This window comes from Oncorhynchus keta, unplaced genomic scaffold (assembly GCF_023373465.1).
Source record: "Oncorhynchus keta strain PuntledgeMale-10-30-2019 unplaced genomic scaffold, Oket_V2 Un_contig_383_pilon_pilon, whole genome shotgun sequence".
Lineage (NCBI taxonomy): Eukaryota > Metazoa > Chordata > Actinopteri > Salmoniformes > Salmonidae > Oncorhynchus > Oncorhynchus keta.
In genome coordinates, this window is record NW_026287457.1 from 67,332 (window position 1) to 87,500 (window position 20,169).

At 47.3% G+C, this 20,169-nt stretch overlaps 1 protein-coding gene and 2 long non-coding RNA genes across 3 annotated transcripts in view; all 3 read right to left on the reverse strand.

Annotated features, from left to right (window-relative positions):
• The window catches only part of LOC118362007 (vam6/Vps39-like protein), a 76,671-nt gene extending 59,499 nt beyond the window's left edge, over nucleotides 1-17,172 (reverse strand). Inside the window, exons 1-8 of the mRNA XM_052508659.1 lie at nucleotides 16,566-17,172; nucleotides 15,897-15,962; nucleotides 15,648-15,712; nucleotides 15,232-15,274; nucleotides 14,976-15,070; nucleotides 14,719-14,817; nucleotides 12,749-12,841; nucleotides 12,261-12,444 (exon numbers count right to left, since the gene is read on the reverse strand). Coding sequence (XP_052364619.1) covers nucleotides 12,261-12,444; nucleotides 12,749-12,841; nucleotides 14,719-14,817; nucleotides 14,976-15,070; nucleotides 15,232-15,274; nucleotides 15,648-15,712; nucleotides 15,897-15,962; nucleotides 16,566-16,638 — 718 coding nt within the window. The 5' untranslated portion in view covers nucleotides 16,639-17,172. The remainder of the gene's footprint in view (nucleotides 1-12,260; nucleotides 12,445-12,748; nucleotides 12,842-14,718; nucleotides 14,818-14,975; nucleotides 15,071-15,231; nucleotides 15,275-15,647; nucleotides 15,713-15,896; nucleotides 15,963-16,565) is intronic.
• Nucleotides 12,915-14,654, reverse strand: LOC127924210 (uncharacterized). Its single transcript, XR_008117154.1, has 3 exons — nucleotides 14,551-14,654; nucleotides 13,127-13,210; nucleotides 12,915-13,070 (listed from the first exon to the last, which is right to left on the reverse strand). It is a non-coding gene; the product is annotated as an uncharacterized LOC127924210 (long non-coding RNA).
• LOC127924212 (uncharacterized) lies at nucleotides 14,024-14,480 on the reverse strand. Its single transcript, XR_008117157.1, has 3 exons — nucleotides 14,439-14,480; nucleotides 14,243-14,298; nucleotides 14,024-14,074 (listed from the first exon to the last, which is right to left on the reverse strand). It is a non-coding gene; the product is annotated as an uncharacterized LOC127924212 (long non-coding RNA).
• Nucleotides 17,173-20,169: the final 2,997 nt, after the last annotated feature.

A 20,169-nucleotide genomic window follows, 5' to 3' on the forward strand; every position in this document is an offset into this window, starting at 1 on the left:
ATACAACCTGGACAACACCAACCTGGACAACAGGGGTATTACAACAACCTGGACAACATTACAACCAACCTGGACAACAGGGGTATACAACAATTACAACCAACCTGGACAACAGGGGTATTACAACCAACCTGGACAACAGGGGTATTACAACCAACCTGGACAACAGGGGTATTACCTGGAACAGGGGTATTACAACCTGGACAACAGGGGTATTACAACCTGGACAACAGGGTATTACAACCAACCTGGACAACAGGGGTATTACAACCTGGACAACAGGGGCAACCTTACAACCAACCTGGACAACAGGGGCATTACAACCAACCTGGACAACAGGGGCATTACAACCTGGACAACAGGGGTATTACAACCAACCTGGACAACAGGGGTATTACAACCAACCTGGACAACAGGGGTATTACAACCAACCTGGACAACAGGGGCATTACAACCAACCTGGACAACAGGGTATTACAACCAACCTGGACAACAGGGGTATTACAACCAACCTGGACAACAGGGGCATTACAACCAACCTGGACAACAGGGGGGGCATTACAACCAACCTGGACAACAGGGGCATTACAACAACCTGGACAACAGGGGCATACAACCAACCTGGACAACAGGGGTATTACAACCAACCTGGACAACAGGGGCATTACAACCAACCTGGACAACAGGGGCATTACAACCAACCTGGACAACAGGGGCATTACAACCAACCTGGACAACAGGGGTATTACAACAACCTGGACAACAGGGGTATTACCAACCTGGACAACAGGGGCATTACAACCAACCTGGACAACAGGGGCATTACAACCTGGGACAACACCTGGACAACAGGGGCATTACAACCAACCTGGACAACAGGGGCATTACAACCAACCTGGACAACAGGGGCATTACAACCAACCTGGACAACAGGGGTATTACAACCAACCTGGACAACAGGGGTATTACAACCAACCTGGACAACAGGGGTATTACAACCAACCTGGACAACAGGGGCATTACAACCTGGACAACCTACAACAACCTGGACAACAGGGGTATTACAACCTGGACAACAACCTGGACAACAGGGGCATTACAACCTGGACAACAGGGGCATTACAACCAACCTGGACAACAGGGGTATTACAACCAACCTGGACAACAGGGGCATTACAACCAACCTGGACAACAGGGGTATTACAACCAACCTGGACAACAGGGGTATTACAACCAACCTGGACAACAGGGGCATTACAACCAACCTGGACAACAGGGGCATTACAACCTGGACAACAGGGGCATTACAACCTGGACAACAGGGGCATTGGACAACAGGGGCATTACAACCTGGACAACAGGGGTATTACAACCAACCTGGACAACAGGGGTATTACAACCAACCTGGACAACAGGGGTATTACAACCAACCTGGACAACAGGGGTATTACAACCAACCTGGACAACAGGGGTATTACAACCAACCTGGACAACAGGGGTATTACAACCAACCTGGACAACAGGGGTATTACAACCAACCTGGACAACAGGGGTATTACAACCAACCTGGACAACAGGGGTATTACAACCAACCTGGACAACAGGGGCATTACAACCAACCTTACAACCAACCTGGACAACAGGGGTATTACAACCAACCTGGACAACAGGGGTATTACAACCAACCTGGACAACAGGGGCATTACAACCAACCTGGACAACAGGGGTATTACAACCAACCTGGACAACAGGGGTATTACAACCTGGACAACAGGGGTATTACAACCAACCTACAACCAACCTGGACAACAGGGGTATTACAACCAACCTGGACAACAGGGGTATTACAACCAACCTGGACAACAGGGGTATTACAACCAACCTGGACAACAGGGGTATTACAACCAACCTGGACAACAGGGGCATTACAACCAACCTGGACAACAGGGGTATTACAACCAACCTGGACAACAGGGGCATTACAACCAACCTGGACAACAGGGGTATTACAACCAACCTGGACAACAGGGGTATTACAACCAACCTGGACAACAGGGGTATTACAACCACCTGGACCCAACCTGGACAACAGGGGCATTACCTGGACAAACCAACCTGGACAACATTACAACCTGGACAACAGGGGTATTACAACCTGGACAACAGGGGCATTACAACCTGGACAACAGGGGCATTACAACCTGGACAACAGGGGGCAGGGGCATTACAACCTGGACAACAGGGGCATTACAACCTGGACAACAGGGGCATTACAACCTGGACAACAGTGGTATCACAACCAACCTGGACAACAGGGGTATTACAAACCAACCTGGACAACAGGGGCATTACAACCAACCTGGACAACAGGGGCATTACAACCAACCTGGACAACAGGGGCATTACAACCAACCTGGACAACAACCTGGGGGTATTACCTGGACAACCAACCTGGACAACAGGGGTATTACAACCAACCTGGACAACAGGGGTATTACAACCAACCTGGACAACAGGGGGGACAACATTACAACCTGGACAACAGGGGCATTACAACCTGGACAACAGGGGCATTACAACCTGGCATTACAACCTGGACAACAGGGGCATTACAACCTGGACAACAGGGGCATTACAACCTGGACAACAGGGGCATTACAACCTGGACAACAGGGTATCACAACCAACCTGGACAACAGGGGTATTACAACCAACCTGGACAACAGGGGCATTACAACCAACCTGGACAACAGGGGCATTACAACCAACCTGGACAACAGGGGCATTACAACCAACCTGGACAACAGGGCATTACAACCAACCTGGACAACAGGGGTATTACAACCTGGACAACAGGGGCATTACAACCTGGACAACAGGGGCATTACAACCTGGACAACAGGGGCATTACAACCTGGACAACAGGGGCATTACAACCTGGACAACAGGGGTATTACAACCAACCTGGACACAGGGGTATTACAACCTGGACAACAGGGGTATTACAACCTGGACAACAGGGGCATTACAACCTGGACAACAGGGGCATTACAACCTGGACAAAGGGGCATTACAACCTGGACAACAGGGGCATTACAACCTGGACAACAGGGGTATTACAACCTGGACAACAGGGGCATTACAACCTGGACAACAGGGGCATTGGACAACAGGGGCATTACAACCTGGACAACAGGTTACAACCTGGACAACAACCTGGACAACAGGGGCATTACAACCTGGACAACAGGGGCATTACAACCTGGACAACAGGGGGGCATTACAACCTGGACAACAGGGCATTACAACCAACCTGGACAACAGGGGCATTACAACCAACCTGGACAACAGGGGCATTACAACCAACCTGGACAACAGGGGTATTACAACCAACCTGGACAACAGGGGTACAACCAACCTGGACAACAGGGTATTACAACCTGGACAACAGGGGTATTACAACCTGGACAACAGGGGTATTACAACCTGGACAACAGGGGCATTACAACCTGGACAACAATTACAACCTGGACAACAGGGGTATTACAACCTGGACAACAGGGGCATTACAACCTGGACAACAGGGGCATTACAACCTGGACAACACCTGGACAACAGGGGTATTACAACCTGGACAACAGGGGTATTACAACCTGGACAACAGGGGTATTACAACAACCTGGACAACAGGGGTATTACAACCTGGACAACAGGGGTATTACAACCAACCTGGACAACAGGGGTATTACAACCTGGACAACAGGGGTATTACAACCTGGACAACAGGGGTATTACAACCTGGACAACAGGGGTATTACCAACCTGGACAACAGGGGTATTACAACAACCTGGACAACAGGGGTTTACAACAACCTGGACAACAGGGGTATTACAACCAACCTGGACAACAGGGGCATTACAACCTGGACAACAGGGGTATTACAACCAACCTGGACAACAGGGGTAACAACCTGGACAACAGGGGTATTACAACCAACCTGGACAACAGGGGTATTACAACCAACCTGGACAACAGGGGTATTACAACCAACCTGGACAACAGGGGTATTACAACCAACCTGGACAACAGGGGTATTACAACCTGGACACAACCAACCTGGACAACAGGGGACAACAACCTGGACAACAGGGGTATTACAACCAACCTGGACAACAGGGGTATTACAACCAACCTGGACAACAGGGGTATTACAACCAACCTGGACAACAGGGGTATTACAACCAACCTGGACAACAGGGGTATTACAACCAACCTGGACAACAGGGGTATTACAACCAACCTGGACAACAGGGGTATTACAACCAACCTGGACAACAGGGGTATTACAACCAACCTGGACAACAGGGGTATTACAACCAACCTGGACAACAACCTGGACAACAGGGGTATTACAACCAACCTGGACAACAGGGGTATTACAACCAACCTGGACAACAGGGGTATTACAACCAACCTGGACAACAGGGGCATTACAACCTGGACAACAGGGGTATTACAACCAACCTGGACAACAGGGGTATTACAACCAACCTGGACAACAGGGGAATTACAACCAACCTGGACAACAGGGGAATTACAACCTGGACAATAGGGGTATTACAACCTGGACAACAGGGGCATTACAACCTGGACAACAGGGGTATTACAACCTGGACAACAGGGGCATTACAACCTGGACAACAGGGGTATTACAACCAACCTGGACAACAGGGGTATTACAACCAACCTGGACAACAGGGGTATTACAACCAACCTGGACAACAGGGGTATTACAACCAACCTGGACAACAGGGGCATTACAACCAACCTGGACAACAATTACAACCAACCTGGACAACAGGGGTATTACAACCAACCTGGACAACAGGGGCATTACAACCAACCTGGACAACAGGGGCATTACAACCAACCTGGACAACAGGGGCATTACAACCTGGACAACAGGGGCATTACAACCTGGACAACAGGGCATTACAACCTGGACAACAGGGGCATTACAACCTGGACAACAGGGGCATTACAACCTGGACAACAGGGTTACAACCTGGACAACAGGGGTATTACAACCAACCTGGACAACAGGGGCATTACAACCTGGACAACAGGGGCATTACAACAACCTGGACAACAGGGGCATTACAACCTGGACAACAGGGGTATTACAACAACCTGGACAACAGGGGCATTACAACCAACCTGGACAACAGGGGCATACAACAACCTGGACAACAACCAACCTGGACAACAGGGTTATTACAACCTGGACAAACATTACAACCAACCTGGGGCATTACACCAACCTGGACAACAGGGGTATTACAACCTGGACAACAGGGTATTACAACCTGGACAACAGGGGTATTACAACCTGGACAACAGGGGCATTACAACCTGGACAACAGGGGCATTACAACCTGGACAACAGGGGCATTACAACCTGGACAACAGGTTACAACCTGGACAACAGGGGTATTACAACCTGGACAACAGGGGTATTACAACCTGGACAACAGGGGTATTACCAACCTGGACAACAGGGCATTACAACCTGGGTATTACAACCTGGACAACAGGGGTATTACAACCTGGACAACAGGGGCATGGACAACAACCTGGACAACAGGGGCATTACAACCTGGACAACAGGGGTATTACAACCTGGACAACAGGGGCATTACAACCTGGACATTACAACCTGGACAACAGGGGTATTACAACCTGGACAACAGGGGTATTACAACCTGGACAACAGGGGTATTACAACCTGGACAACAACCTGGACAACAGGGGCATTACAACCTGGACAACAGGGGGCATTACAAAGGGGCCAACCTGGACAACAGGGGCATTACAACCTGGACAACAGGGGCATTACAACCTGGACAACAGGGGCATTACAACCAACCTGGACAACAGGGGCATTACAACCTGGACAACAGGGGCATTAACCAACCTGGACAACAGGGGCATTACAACCAACCTGGACAACAGGGGCATTACAACCAACCTGGACAACAGGGGCATTACAACCAACCTGGACAACAGGGACAACCTGGACAACAGGGGCATTACAACCAACCTGGACAACAGGGGCATTACAACCTGGACAACAGGGGGACAACCTGGACAGGGGCATTACAACCAACCTGGACAACAGGGGTATTACAACCAACCTGGACAACAGGGGTATTACAACCTGGACAACAGGGGCATTACAACCAACCTGGACAACAGGGGCATTACAACCTGGACAACAGGGGCATTACAACCTGGACAACAGGGGCATTACAACCTGGACAACAGGTTACAACCAACCTGGACAACAGGTTACAACCAACCTGTTATGAACTATGTGGCTCGAGATACTATCAAGTTAAATTCACCAGGGCCGTACTTGCGAACATAAGCAATCGTTTAAATATAAACAGTTTCTTTGGCTTGATGATGTGTATCAGAGACCTGTTCCAATAGTTGTTCATGGTAGCGTCCTTAACATACCTCAGTACGTTCTGATCATCAAAGCAACTATCAGGTGTATTTGACTGACTGGTCAGATGTCTGTGTAGTTTTTTTTTAAACATTATTTTAACTAGGCAAGTCAGTTAAGAACAAATTCTTATTTTCAATTACGGCCTAGGAACAGTGGGTTAACTGGTCTAGGAACAGTGGGTTAACTGGTCTAGGAACAGTGGGTTAACTGGTCTAGGAACAGTGGGTTAACTGGTCTAGGAACAGTGGGTTAACTGGTCTGGGAACAGTGGGTTAACTGGTCTGGGAACAGTGGGTTAACTGGTCTAGGAACAGTGGGTTAACTGGTCTAGGAACAGTGGGTTAACTGGCCTAGGAACAGTGGGTTAACTGGTCTAGGAACAGTGGGTTAACTGGTCTAGGAACAGTGGGTTAACTGGTCTGGGAACAGTGGATTAACTGGTCTAGGAACAGTGGGTTAACTGGTCTAGGAACAGTGGGTTAACTGGTCTAGGAACAGTGGGTTAACTGGCCTAGGAACAGTGGGTTAACTGGTCTAGGAACAGTGGGTTAACTGGTCTAGGAACAGTGGGTTAACTGGTCTAGGAACAGTGGGTTAACTGGTCTAGGAACAGTGGGTTAACTGGCCTAGGAACAGTGGGTTAACTGGTCTAGGAACAGTGGGTTAACTGGTCTAGGAACAGTGGGTTAACTGGTCTAGGAACAGTGGGTTAACTGGTCTAGGAACAGTGGGTTAACTGCCTGTTCAGGGGCAGAACGACAGATTTTTTACTTTGTCAGCTCGGGGATTTGATCTATGAACTCTTTGGTTACTAGTCCAACGCTCTAACCACCAGGCCACCCGCCTCCTCTAACCACTAGGCCACCCGCCTCCTCTAACCACTAGGCCACCCGCCTCCTCTAACCACTAGGCCACCCGCCTCCTCTAACCACTAGGCCACCCGCCTCCTCTAACCACTAGGCCACCCGCCTCCTCTAACCACTAGGCCACCCGCCTCCTCTAACCACTAGGCCACCCGCCTCCTCTAACCACTAGGCCACCCGCCTCCTCTAACCACTAGGCCACCCGCCTCCTCTAACCACTAGGCCACCCGCCTCCTCTAACCACTAGGCCACCCGCCTCCTCTAACCACTAGGCCACCCTGCCTCCTCTAACCACTAGGCCACCTGCCTCCTCTAACCACTAGGCCACCCGCCTCCTCTAACCACTAGGCCACCCGTCTCCTCTAACCACTAGGCCGTCCCTCTAACCACTAACCACCCGCCTCCTCTAACCACTAGGCCACCCGCCTCCTCTAACCACTAGGCCACCCGCCTCCTCTAACCACTAGGCCACCCGCCTCCTCTAACCACTAGGCCACCCGCCTCCTCTAACCACTAGGCCACCCGCCTCCTCTAACCACTAGGCCACCCGCCTCCTCTAACCACTAGGCCACCCGCCTCCTCTAACCACTAGGCCACCCGCCTCCTCTAACCACTAGGCCACCCGCCTCCTCTAACCACTAGGCCACCCGCCTCCTCTAACCACTAGGCCACCCGCCTCCTCTAACCACTAGGCCACCCGCCTCCTCTAACCACTAGGCCACCCGCCTCCTCTAACCACTAGGCCACCAGCCTCCTCTAACCACTAGGCCACCTGCCTCCTCTAACCACTAGGCCTCCTGTCACCTCTAACCACTAGGCCACCTGCCTCCCCAAAACAGATGTGAAGTGCCTTGTCCACGTAATCGCCCCCCAGATTTGATTCTAATGTCACATGGGTCCGTCCGTTCCCCTCCCTCCCCATCTGATTTGTTACATATGTGATATTCTAGACTGGAGGATGGGCATTACAAAGTGAACAGTAGGATTTTAGGTGGTCATCTCTAGTTGTCCTGCAGATGGCAGTATTGCAGCTCTTGTTAAAGAAGTTTAACCACGAGTCCAGAGGACTCATATCAACAGTATTAAGGGAGTAACACTGGGCTGTATCAGTATCTGATGGAGAATTACTTCTATTTGATGAAGTCATGTAACTCTCTGACTACGGAAGGAAAACAGTACTACATAGAGCCATGGCTACATGGAACTCTATTCCACAGTACTACATAGAGCCATGACCACATGGAACTCTATTCCACAGTACTACATAGAGCCATGACCACATGGAACTCTATTCCACAGTACTACATAGAGCCAGGACTACATGTAACTCTATTCCACAGTACTACATAGAGCCATGACCACATGTAACTCTATTCCACAGTACTACATAAATATATAATAATATAATAATATATGCCATTTAGCGGACGCTTTTATCCAAAGCGACTTACAGTCACTGTGCATACATTTGTGGGGTGGAGGGAATTGAACCCCTGACCCTGGCGTTACAAGCGCCATGCTCTACCAACTGAGCTTTTAAAGAGCTTGTATAGAACTGACCGCATGTAACTCTATTCCACAGTAAGTAGAGCCATGACTACATGTAACTCTATTCCACAGAACTAATGTAGAGCCATGACTACATGGAACTCTATTCCACAGAAGAGAGCCTGACTACATGGAACTCTATTCCACAGTACTACATAGAGCCATGACTACATGGAACTCTATTCCACAGTACTACATAGAGCCATGACTACATGGAACTCTATTCCACAGTACTACATAGAGCCATGAACATGGAACTCTATTCCACAGTACTACTAGAGCCATGACTACATGGAACTCTATTCCACAGTACTACATAGAGCCATGACTACATGGAATAAACCCCAGGAACATAGAGCCATGACTACATGGAACTCTATTCCACAGGATACATATAAGCCAGGAACATGGAACTGCTATTCCAGGAACTACATAGAGCCATGATCCATGGAATAAACCCCAGGAAGATAGCTGCCATGCCTTACATGGAACTCTGTTCCACAGTAATAAAGAGCCATGAACATGGAACTCTAGTACTACATAGAGCCATGACCACATGGAACTCTGTTCCACAGTACTACATAGAGCCATGACCACATGGAACTCTGTTCCACAGTACTACATAGAGCCATGACTACATGGAACTCTATTCCACAGTACTACATAGAGCCATGACTACATGGAACTCTATTCCACAGTACTACATAGAGCCATGACTACATGGAACTCTATTCCACAGTACTACATAGAGACATGACTACATGGCACAGACACACACACGATAGCATTTTCACTACACACACACGCATACACATGGATCCATAATAAACCCCAGGAAGAGTAGCTGCTGCCTTGGCAGGAACTAATGGGGATCCATAATAAACCCCAGGAAGAGTAGCTGCTGCCTTGGCAGGAACTAATGGGGATCCATAATAAACCCCAGGAAGAGTAGCTGCTGCCTTGGCAGGAACTAATGGGGATCCATAATAAACCCCAGGAAGAGTAGCTGCTGCCTTGACAGGAACTAATGGGGATCCATAATAAACCCCAGGAAGAGTAGCTGCTGCCTTGGCAGGAACTAATGGGGATCCATAATAAACCCCAGGAAGAGTAGCTGCTGCCTTGACAGGAACTAATGGGGATCCATAATAAACCCCAGGAAGAGTAGCTGCTGCCTTGACAGGAACTAATGGGGATCCATAATAAAACCAAAAGGAAATTAGCTTTCTGCCTTCTATAGGAAGTCTAAATGGGGATAGCCCATCCATTCACATCAAACCCCTAATGGAAGACTAATGCATGTGGCACTTGTATGGACACCCTCAATTCCATAATGAACCCCAGGAAGATAGCTGCTGCCTTGCAGGCCACTGAGGTGGGGATCCATAATAAACCCCAGTGGGAAGATGTAGCTGCTGCCTTGGCAGGAACTTATGCCTCCAGGGGATCCATAATAAACCCCAGGAAGAGTTTTAGCTGCAACCTTGGAACAGTTTTTCTCAACAAAAAATGGGGACACAAAGTGGGCTAAACCCCATGGTCAAAGTGCACTATGGTCTTGTCAACCACTTCAGCAGTGGGCCATAATAAACCCCAGGAAAGTACTATGGTCTTGGAGTCAACCACTTCCAGCAGTGGGCCCCAGGAAGACTTAGCTGGGCCTTGGTCTTGGAGTCAACCACTTGAAGTGGGATCTTGGTCATAATAAATGAGCAAAAACAAATTATGGTCTTTTCAACCACTTCTATGGGAAGTCTTGGAGTAACACTTCAGCATGGGCCACATCCATTCACCACTTCAGCAGTGGGCCACTATGGTCTTGGAGTCAACCACTAATCAGCAGTGGGCCACTTTGTCTTGAGTACACCCTCAATTCACCATGAACCCCATGAACCACCGTGGTCCTATTCTATATGTCGCCTTGGCTTGCAGGCCACTGAGGTGAAAGCCTGGTGGTGCCAACCACTTCAGCAGTGGGCCACTATGGTCTTGGTCAACCACTTCAGCAGTGGGCCACTATGGTGGGGAGATGTTGGCCTACACCACTTCAGCAGTGGGCCACTATAGTCTTAGTCAACCACTTCACAGTGGGCCACTAAATGGCTTTGCATTATAATAATTATCCACTTCATCACATGAGTTTTGAATCAGCAGTGGGCCACTATGGACTTAGTCAACCACTTCAGCAGTGGGCCACTATGGTCTTTTCTCAACACTTCAGCGTGACACATGGTGGGCTCAACCCATGGTCAAAGTGCACTATGGTCTTGGAGTCAACCACTTCAGCAGTGGGCCACTATGGTCTTGGAGTCAACCACTTCAGCAGTGGGCCACTATGGTCTTGGAGTCAACCACTTCAGCAGTGGGCCACTATGGTCTTGGAGTGAACCACTTCAGCAGTGGGCCACTATGGTCTTGGAGTGAACCACTTCAGCCACCTAAAAGTGATGGTGATCATGGCTGATATTGGACAAATCCATAAGGCTCTTTGCTTTTCTTTTCACGATGCATGATAAATGTCCATATTTCATCCATAAAACCACATGGATTTCGTTAAACCCGCAGTAACATCTGCACGTGACCAATAAACGTGATAAACAGAAAACGTGGCATTGTTTCATATATGCGAAAATGTCTAACATTAGTAGTAGTCTTGCCAAGGATCAAAGTTGGCACACAACATTCTGTTACAGACCATAAGGAACAAACGTAAACTTTGAATTTTTAGGTTTAAAATATCCCTCTAGTGGTTGGGGGTTTGACCTATTTTAAAGAAATACCATTGGTCGGTGGATGTAAAGTCTAAACTCTTTGATAGGCTGATTAAAATAAAAAAATAAAACATTGTTTCAGAATATAAAATCACTGTCACCTGGCGAGGTTAGCACAGGGCTAATGTTTGCTATGTTATCTTATGGGACCAGCTATAATTTAGCATTCTCTCCCGTGCAAGTTAAGCGAAGATTTAAAAAAAATTAGAAACAGTTTAAATTTAAAATGGCTGCTTATGTTCGCAAGTACAGCCTCATCATTTTCACGTTCCAACCATAACACACCGAGTTATAATATATATATAACGAAGTGGCATTCAGTCTGTAGATGACAAAACATAGCCAACAGTAATTAATTCGTTTTAGTGTTTAAAGTAATATTGCATCGTAAGTGTGAAGTAGGCTACACAAAAACTTGAAACAAAAAGAAGTAGCAAGTCTGTAGAAAAACAACATGGCGCAAAGTCATTTAAGCATAGCCATTATCTAATACCAGAAAGGCAGGATATTAATGTACATACTGCTGAGCCAGGGGAAAGATGCCATAACAAGGAAATATAAATTACCCATATCAATGGGGATGTCGGTCCAGTTGAGGGCACACTTCTGAGTGCAGACCCCCTCCTCGTTGAGCACCACCGTGAGGTCATCCTGGCCCACCGCCACCTTCCCATCAGCCAGGGGTACCACCAGGGGCTCCAGCTGCTTCCCCGTGGGGAAGAGCTCCTTGATGGAGCCACGCCCATCCATCTGGAGGATAACAGAGGTCTGAGGATACAGAGGGGTAAAACGCACAACCCTCCTCCTATCCGCTCCTGTCCTGATTCGGAAGCTGAAACAACTGGTGAAAGCTAATTATAAGCTTCTACCATACCATTGTTAACATGTCAAGTCTTCTCCAATCAGTGAAGACGAAGAGGGTAATTGAGAAAGAGGTCAAAGCCCCTCTTCATAATAATAGCTCGTATACATAATATATATTATATTAGAAGATGTCTTCCACAGGTTCACATGAAATCCACACACAGTGTTTCCTGTTTTGTGCCCCACTGACCCGGATGAGGTAGTAGTCTCTCTTGAAGCCTACACAGATAGAGTTCTCACACCAGGCCATGGACTTCGGGATGTCTGGAGCAGAAAAGTCCCCCTGAAAGACAAAACAAAAAACACTTATTGGTTAACAAAAATCCTTCTAAATGTGAGGTCTGCATTTTCCTCAATCGTTCCCATGTTCTCTGGTAAGAGTCTGTCCACTCACACGCCCATCTTGAAGGTCTGGAATTTCGTGATTTTATGGGTAAGGTCATTTGGCCTTCAAGAGGAGCCCAATCTGCCAGGCCACCTGCCAGGCCACCGAGGCCATTAACCCGTCTCACCTGTAGCTCATAGAACTCCCCGTCTCACCTGTAGCTCATAGAACTCCCCGTCTCACCTGTAGCTCATAGAACTCCCCGTCTCACCTGTAGCTTGTAGAACTCCCCGTCTCACCTGTAGCTTGTAGAACTCCCCGTCTCACCTGTAGCTCACAGAACTCCCCGTCTCACCTGTAGCTCACAGAACTCCCCGTCTCACCTGTAGCTCACAGAACTCCCCGTCTCACCTGTAGCTCACAGAACTCCCCGTCTCACCTGTAGCTCACAGAACTCCCGTCTCACCTGTAGCTCACAGAACTCCCCGTCTCACCTGTAGCTCACAGAACTCCCCGTCTCACCTGTAGCTCACAGAACTCCCCGTCTCACCTGTAGCTCACAGAACTCCCCGTCTCACCTGTAGCTCACAGAACTCCCCGTCTCACCTGTAGCTCACAGAACTCCCCCGTCTCACCTGTAGCTCACAGAACTCCCCGTCTCACCTGTAGCTCACAGAACTCCCGTCTCACCTGTAGCTCACAGAACTCCCGTCTCACCTGTAGCTCACAGAACTCCCCGTCTCACCTGTAGCTCACAGAACTCCCCGTCTCACCTGTAGCTCACAGAACTCCCCGTCTCACCTGTAGCTCACAGAACTCCCCGTCTCACCTGTAGCTCACAGAACTCCCCGTCTCACCTGTAGCTCACAGAACTCCCCGTCTCACCTGTAGCTCACAGAACTCCCCGTCTCACCTGTAGCTCACAGAACTCCCCGTCTCACCTGTAGCTCACAGAACTCCCCGCCTCACCTGTAGCTCACAGAACTCCCCGTCTCACCTGTAGCTCACAGAACTCCCCGTCTCACCTGCAGCTCAGAACTCCCCGTCTCACCTGCAGCTCATAGAACTCCCCGTCTCACCTGCAGCTCATAGAACTCCCCGTCTCACCTGTAGCTCATAGAACTCCCCGTCTCACCTGTAGCTCATAGAACTCCCCGTCTCACCTGCAGCTCATAGAACTCCCCGTCTCACCTGTAGCTCACAGAACTCCCCATCTCACCTGCAGCTCACAGAACTCCCCATCTCACCTGCAGCTCACAGAACTCCCCGTCTCACCTGCAGCTCACAGAACTCCCCGTCTCACCTGCAGCTCACAGAACTCCCCGTCTCACCTGCAGCTCACAGAACTCCCCGTCTCACCTGCAGCTCATAGAACTCCCCGTCTCACCTGTAGCTCATAGAACTCCCCGTCTCACCTGCAGCTCATAGAACTCCCCGTCTCACCTGCAGCTCATAGAACTCCCCGTCTCACCTGTAGCTCATAGAACTCCCCGTCTCACCTGTAGCTCACAGAACTCCCCGTCTTACCTGTAGCTCACAGAACTCCCCGTCTCACCTGTAGCTCATAGAACTCCCCGTCTCACCTGTAGCTCATAGAACTCCCCGTCTTACCTGTAGCTCACAGAACTCCCCGTCTTACCTGTAGCTCACAGAACTCCCCGTCTCACCTGTAGCTTGTAGAACTCCCCGTCTCACCTGTAGCTTGTAGAACTCCCCGTCTCACCTGTAGCTCATAGAACTCCCCGTCTCACCTGTAGCTCATAGAACTCCCCGTCTCACCTGTAGCTTGTAGAACTCCCCGTCTCACCTGTAGCTTGTAGAACTCCCCGTCTCACCTGTAGCTCATAGAACTCCCTGTCCTTCCAGTAGTACAGCTGAAGCTTCTTCTTCACCGCAACACACATCCTCAGCTGGGCCTCCCCTGAAGGGGACAGCTGCAGGAAGAAGTAGAAGAAGAAGACGACATGTCCATTGTCACAGGGAAAACAGAAATGTGTGAAATATCTTTACAGGAGCTTCAGATAAATACAATGAACTGGTTCGCATCAAGACATTTACAAACTATGTCTCCGTCACCAGAGCTGTATTTTACCTGCAGGTCACAGGCGAAGAGCGTTGCCCCTTTGGCCTTGGAGACCACAGTAATCTGCTGAAAGGTCAATAGGTCGTGGACATGGATGTTGTTCTCTGTAGAGAGAGGAACACGCATGCAGACACACACGTACCCATGCACACAGACACAAACAGACAATATTTAAAACAACCTTTGACCTATGGATTACTGAGATAACCAACCTTATGTTCATGTGAACAATATGGCCGTTTGTTTGCTGAGGAAAATGTTTTACCCAGTAGACTGATGAGGATCTTGTACTGTGAGACAATGAAGAGCTGCGAGGAACAGAAGAAAGAGACCGGAGGTGAAACTGAGATGGTGACAATGGTAACCTGAGTGAGTGTCAGTCTGTGAAGTCACCACAACTCCTTGTCAGTCACCGGAGTTGGCCGTAGCACATCACAGGTCTGGAACAGGGCTGGGACAACAGTGTCACCTAGACTTGTTTCAATCTATGGTGCCTTTTTTTAAAATGTGTAATTCCTGTCACATTCAACAGAATGTGAAGTGTGCGTACATTACCAGAGACGAGTCACTGTAAGGGGTCCTCTTGGGACAGTGTGCCTTAAAAGCCTGGAGGGGGGGGGGGACAGAGAGAGAGAGAGAGAGACCTCCCAGCCCCCTCCATCCTCACTTCCATCTGCCTACCTGCTGGATCTTCTTGGAGAAGTTCTTGTTGGATTTCTCCAGAGTCACCTCAAACCTGTTGGTACCTACGAGGAAGAAAGAGAGAGCGGATATGTTTCCTTGTTTGAGACATCTGCTCCAAGATGGAGGTAATAACACTGGAAACTACTGCACACCGAAGCCAACAATACACACACAAAAACACAGGACAGAGGCTGAAAGCAGAGGTCTCTCTCTCTCTCTCTCTCTCTCTCTCTCTCTCTCTTTCACCTGCATCCTTTTTGATTCTGTAGAGCAGCAGATGGCCTGGTTTGGTCCCAACTAGAAGCCAGTCCTCTGTGACGTGATAGGAAATAGAAAATAGAAGGACCTCAGCATGGTCGTGTCCCAAACAGCACCCATTTCCTTATGTAGTGCACTACTCTTGATAAGAACCAATAGGGCTCCTAGGAATTAGGGTGCCATTCGGTACACACCCTATGAGGACATCAACTGGGAAGCCATTAAAATACAATGCTATTCATTAAATATGACTTGGTCTCTAATAAATCTCTCTGTCGTCGACAGGGTGGCCCAAGACAGGGTGACTTTGTTTACAATTATCTGTCACCTCAAAACTCGTCAAGCTAATAAACTGGTAAAGATATCAGCTGGCTAACGTTAAAATGGTAAACAAACCAGCCAGCTAGAGTGGTCTTGTGTTGTTAGTTAAGATAGATAGACAGATAGATAGATAGATAGATAGATAGATAGATAGATAGATAGATAGATAGATAGATAGATAGATAGATAGATAGATAGATAGATAGAGAAAGAGAAAGAGACAGAGAGAGAGAAGAGAGAAAGAGAGAGAAGAGAGAAAGAGAAAGAGAGAGAAAGAAGAGAAAGAGAGAGAAAGAAAGAGAGAGAAAGAGAAAGAAGCTGCCAATATCAACTTACCCCAGGCCGCAAGACAGTCAATCTGGAGAGGCAGTTTCTCCAGGATAGGTACCGGTTCGTAAGCGTCATGCATTGTGGAGCTTTCCTGTTAGCTATATGCTAATGTTTACTTAGCCAATCAGTATGACAATAAAAATAAAAACACACTGTCACGTTGAGCAACGTTACAAGGCACAACTACAATACCATGTCTCCTCTCTCCACCACCCGGCCGATCAAACCGTTTATTTAATCCGTATTTGGTGACTTGAAGGTAATTCCTGTCATTTCGTTGAAGCCATGACATCCAAGCAAGTTAAATCCAAACATTAATCACAAAAATAAATTCGTCTATCCAGCTAGCTGAGTTAGCGTTAACAGACACACACAAAATGCTAACGAAGCGAGCTAGCAAGTTCCATATCCATCATCCCCATTACTAGTCTTGACCCGATCAAGTTGATAAACTTACATATTGACAAGAAAATCAGAAATGACTAGATCAATAATATTCGTGCAAATGACTCTTGTTTGATAAAATGTCAAGTAAAAAAAAAAGGCTGAGTAGCTAGGTGGCTAGTTCCGTCTGCTAACAGACTCGGGTTCTGCAGACATGTGACTGAAGTCGGTACAACTCACCAGGGACGAATTACAAACAAGACGCACGTTCACGATCCGTTAAGCACCGGGCGGAGGAGAGAAGACCGTGCCTTGATGTAGGAAGCTTGGGTGAACAACACGCAGGTCAATTCCATCTCAAATGAATACTATTTACACATGTTGTATTCATTTTGTATAATTAGAACAACTTGGGATTAATATAAATACACTTTAATCGCAGGATAAACAGAAAAAAATACTTTACAAATAAGAAATTACAATACAGACTCACCTTAATGTTGTCCTTATTTCCTGCTACAAAAACATACCAAACCCCTGGCTGCAATGCATGACAATCTAACAATACAAAACGGTATAGTGTACAAGAATAAATGACTAGTCCTGGACTGGCCACATATTACAGTATAGAGAGGCAGAATAGATTGAATAGAGTGGCAGAATAGATTGAATAGAGAGGCAGAATAGATTGAATAGAGTGGCAGAATAGATTGAATAGACTGGCAGAATAGAGAGGCAGAATAGATTGAATAGAGAGGCAGAATAGATTGAATAGAGTGGCAGAATAGATTGAATAGAGAGGCAGAATAGATTGAATAGAGAGGCAGAATAGATTGAATAGAGAGGCAGAATAGATTGAATAGAGAGGCAGAATAGATTGAATAGAGAGGCAGAATAGATTGAATAGAGAGGCAGTATAGATTGAATAGAGAGGCAGTATAGATTGAATAGAGAGGCAGAATAGATTGAATAGAGAGGCAGAATAGACTGAATAGAGAGGCAGAATAGATTGAATAGAGTGATTGAATAGAGTGGCAGAATAGATTGAATAGAGAGGCAGTATAGATTGAATAGAGAGGCAGTATAGATTGAATAGAGAGGCAGAATAGATTGAATAGAGAGGCAGAATAGATTGAATAGAGAGGCAGAATAGACTGAATAGAGAGGCAGTATAGATTGAATAGAGAGGCAGTATAGATTGAATAGAGAGGCAGAATAGATTGAATAGAGAGGCAGTATAGATTGAATAGAGAGGCAGTATAGATTGAATAGATTGTCAGAATAGATTGAATAGAGAGGCAGAATAGATTGAATAGAGTGGCAGAATAGATTGAATAGAGAGGCAGAATAGATTGAATAGAGTGGCAGAATAGATTGAATAGAGAGGCAGAATAGATTGAATAGAGAGGCAGTATAGATTGAATAGAGAGGCAGAATAGATTGAATAGAGAGGCAGAATAGATTGAATAGAGAGGCAGAATAGATTGAATAGAGAGGCAGAATAGATTGAATAGAGAGGCAGTATAGATTGAATAGAGAGGCAGAATAGATTGAATAGAGAGGCAGAATAGATTGAATAGAGTGGCAGAATAGATTGAATAGAGAGGCAGAATAGATTGAATAGAGTGGCAGAATACCATACATACAAAATAGAATAAAAATATAAGTATAATGCATTGATAGCTAATATCAGACAAGTGATCCTACTGTACCTAGTGTGTGGCAATACTAGTATAGCTAGGTGGCAGTGGCAGACAGGGCAGACTGACTCACTCACTCTCTGGGCCACTTGCTTTAGGCTGTTTGAGTCCCAAATTGCACCCTATTACCTATGTAGTGCACTACTTTTGACCAAGGCCGATAAGAAATAGGTTTCCATTTGGGATTTACCCTTGTCAGCCCACTCATCACTATACAGTATAGTACTGTCAGCCCACTCATCACTCTACTGTCCAGTACTGTCAGCCCACTCATCACTATACTGTCCAGTACTGTCAGCCCACTCATCACTATACTGTACAGTACTGTAAGCCCACTCATCACTATACTGTACAGTACTGTCAGCCCACTCATCACTATACTGCGTTGGACTAGTAACCGGAAGGTTGCGAGTTCAAACCCCTGAGCTGACAAGGTACAAATCTGTCGTTCTGCCCCTGAACAGGCAGTTAACCCACTGTTCCCAGGACGTCATTGAAAATAAGAATATGTTCTTAACTGACTTGCCTGGTTAAATAAAGGTAAAATTAAAATAAAAAAAATAGACCCTGGTCAACAGTAGTCCAATACCCTATAGACCCTGGTCAACAGTAGTCCTCTACCCTGGTCAACAGTAGTCCTCTACCCTATAGACCCTGGTCAACAGTAGTCCTCTACCCTGGTCAACAGTAGTCCTCTACCCTGGTCAACAGTAGTCCTCTACCCTGGCCTCCATCTCATCACTGAGACTGCACTCGTGAAGGTGGTAAATGACCTTTTAATGCCGTCAGACTCTGCGTCTGTCCGTGTGCTCCTAGACCTTAGTGTCGCTTTTGACCCCATTGATCACCACATTATTTTGGAGAGAAACCCTGATTGGTCTACATGTATTCTCAAACTCGGGGTCGGGGGTACGCCAAACTCGGGGTCGGGGGTACGCCAAACTCGGGGTCGGGGTACGCCAAACTCGGGGTCGGGGGTACGCCAAACTCGGGGTCGGGGGTACGCCAAACTCGGGGTCGGGGGTACGCCAAATAAAAACACGATTCACATTTGACATTTTTTAAAATTATTTTCTTCACGTTTTCAAACAGGCCATTTACATTTTCCAACAGGGCTATACATTTGGGTTTTTTCTCGCCTGAGTAGCCTCGTTTCACTGCCAAAAATTAAATTAAAATGAAATTAAAACAACTTGTGTTCACAACACAAGAAAAACACAATGTCAAGTACAGTACAGGTCGCCAAGTCAAATAATTAACATCCAATCACATTTACCGTTCCTCTCTCACAGGAAATCCCAGTAACGGTCCTTACGTAGCCAAACGTAGCTGCTGCTCATTCCGTTTGCTCCAAAATGGATGAATGGTTAAAAAAGTAAAGGCCCACGTCCATAGAGACACATATCAGCTACGACTACTACTACTACTACTACTACTAATACTACTACTACTACTACTACTACTACTACTAATACTACTACTACTACTACTAATACTACTACTACTACTATTACTACTGCTAATAC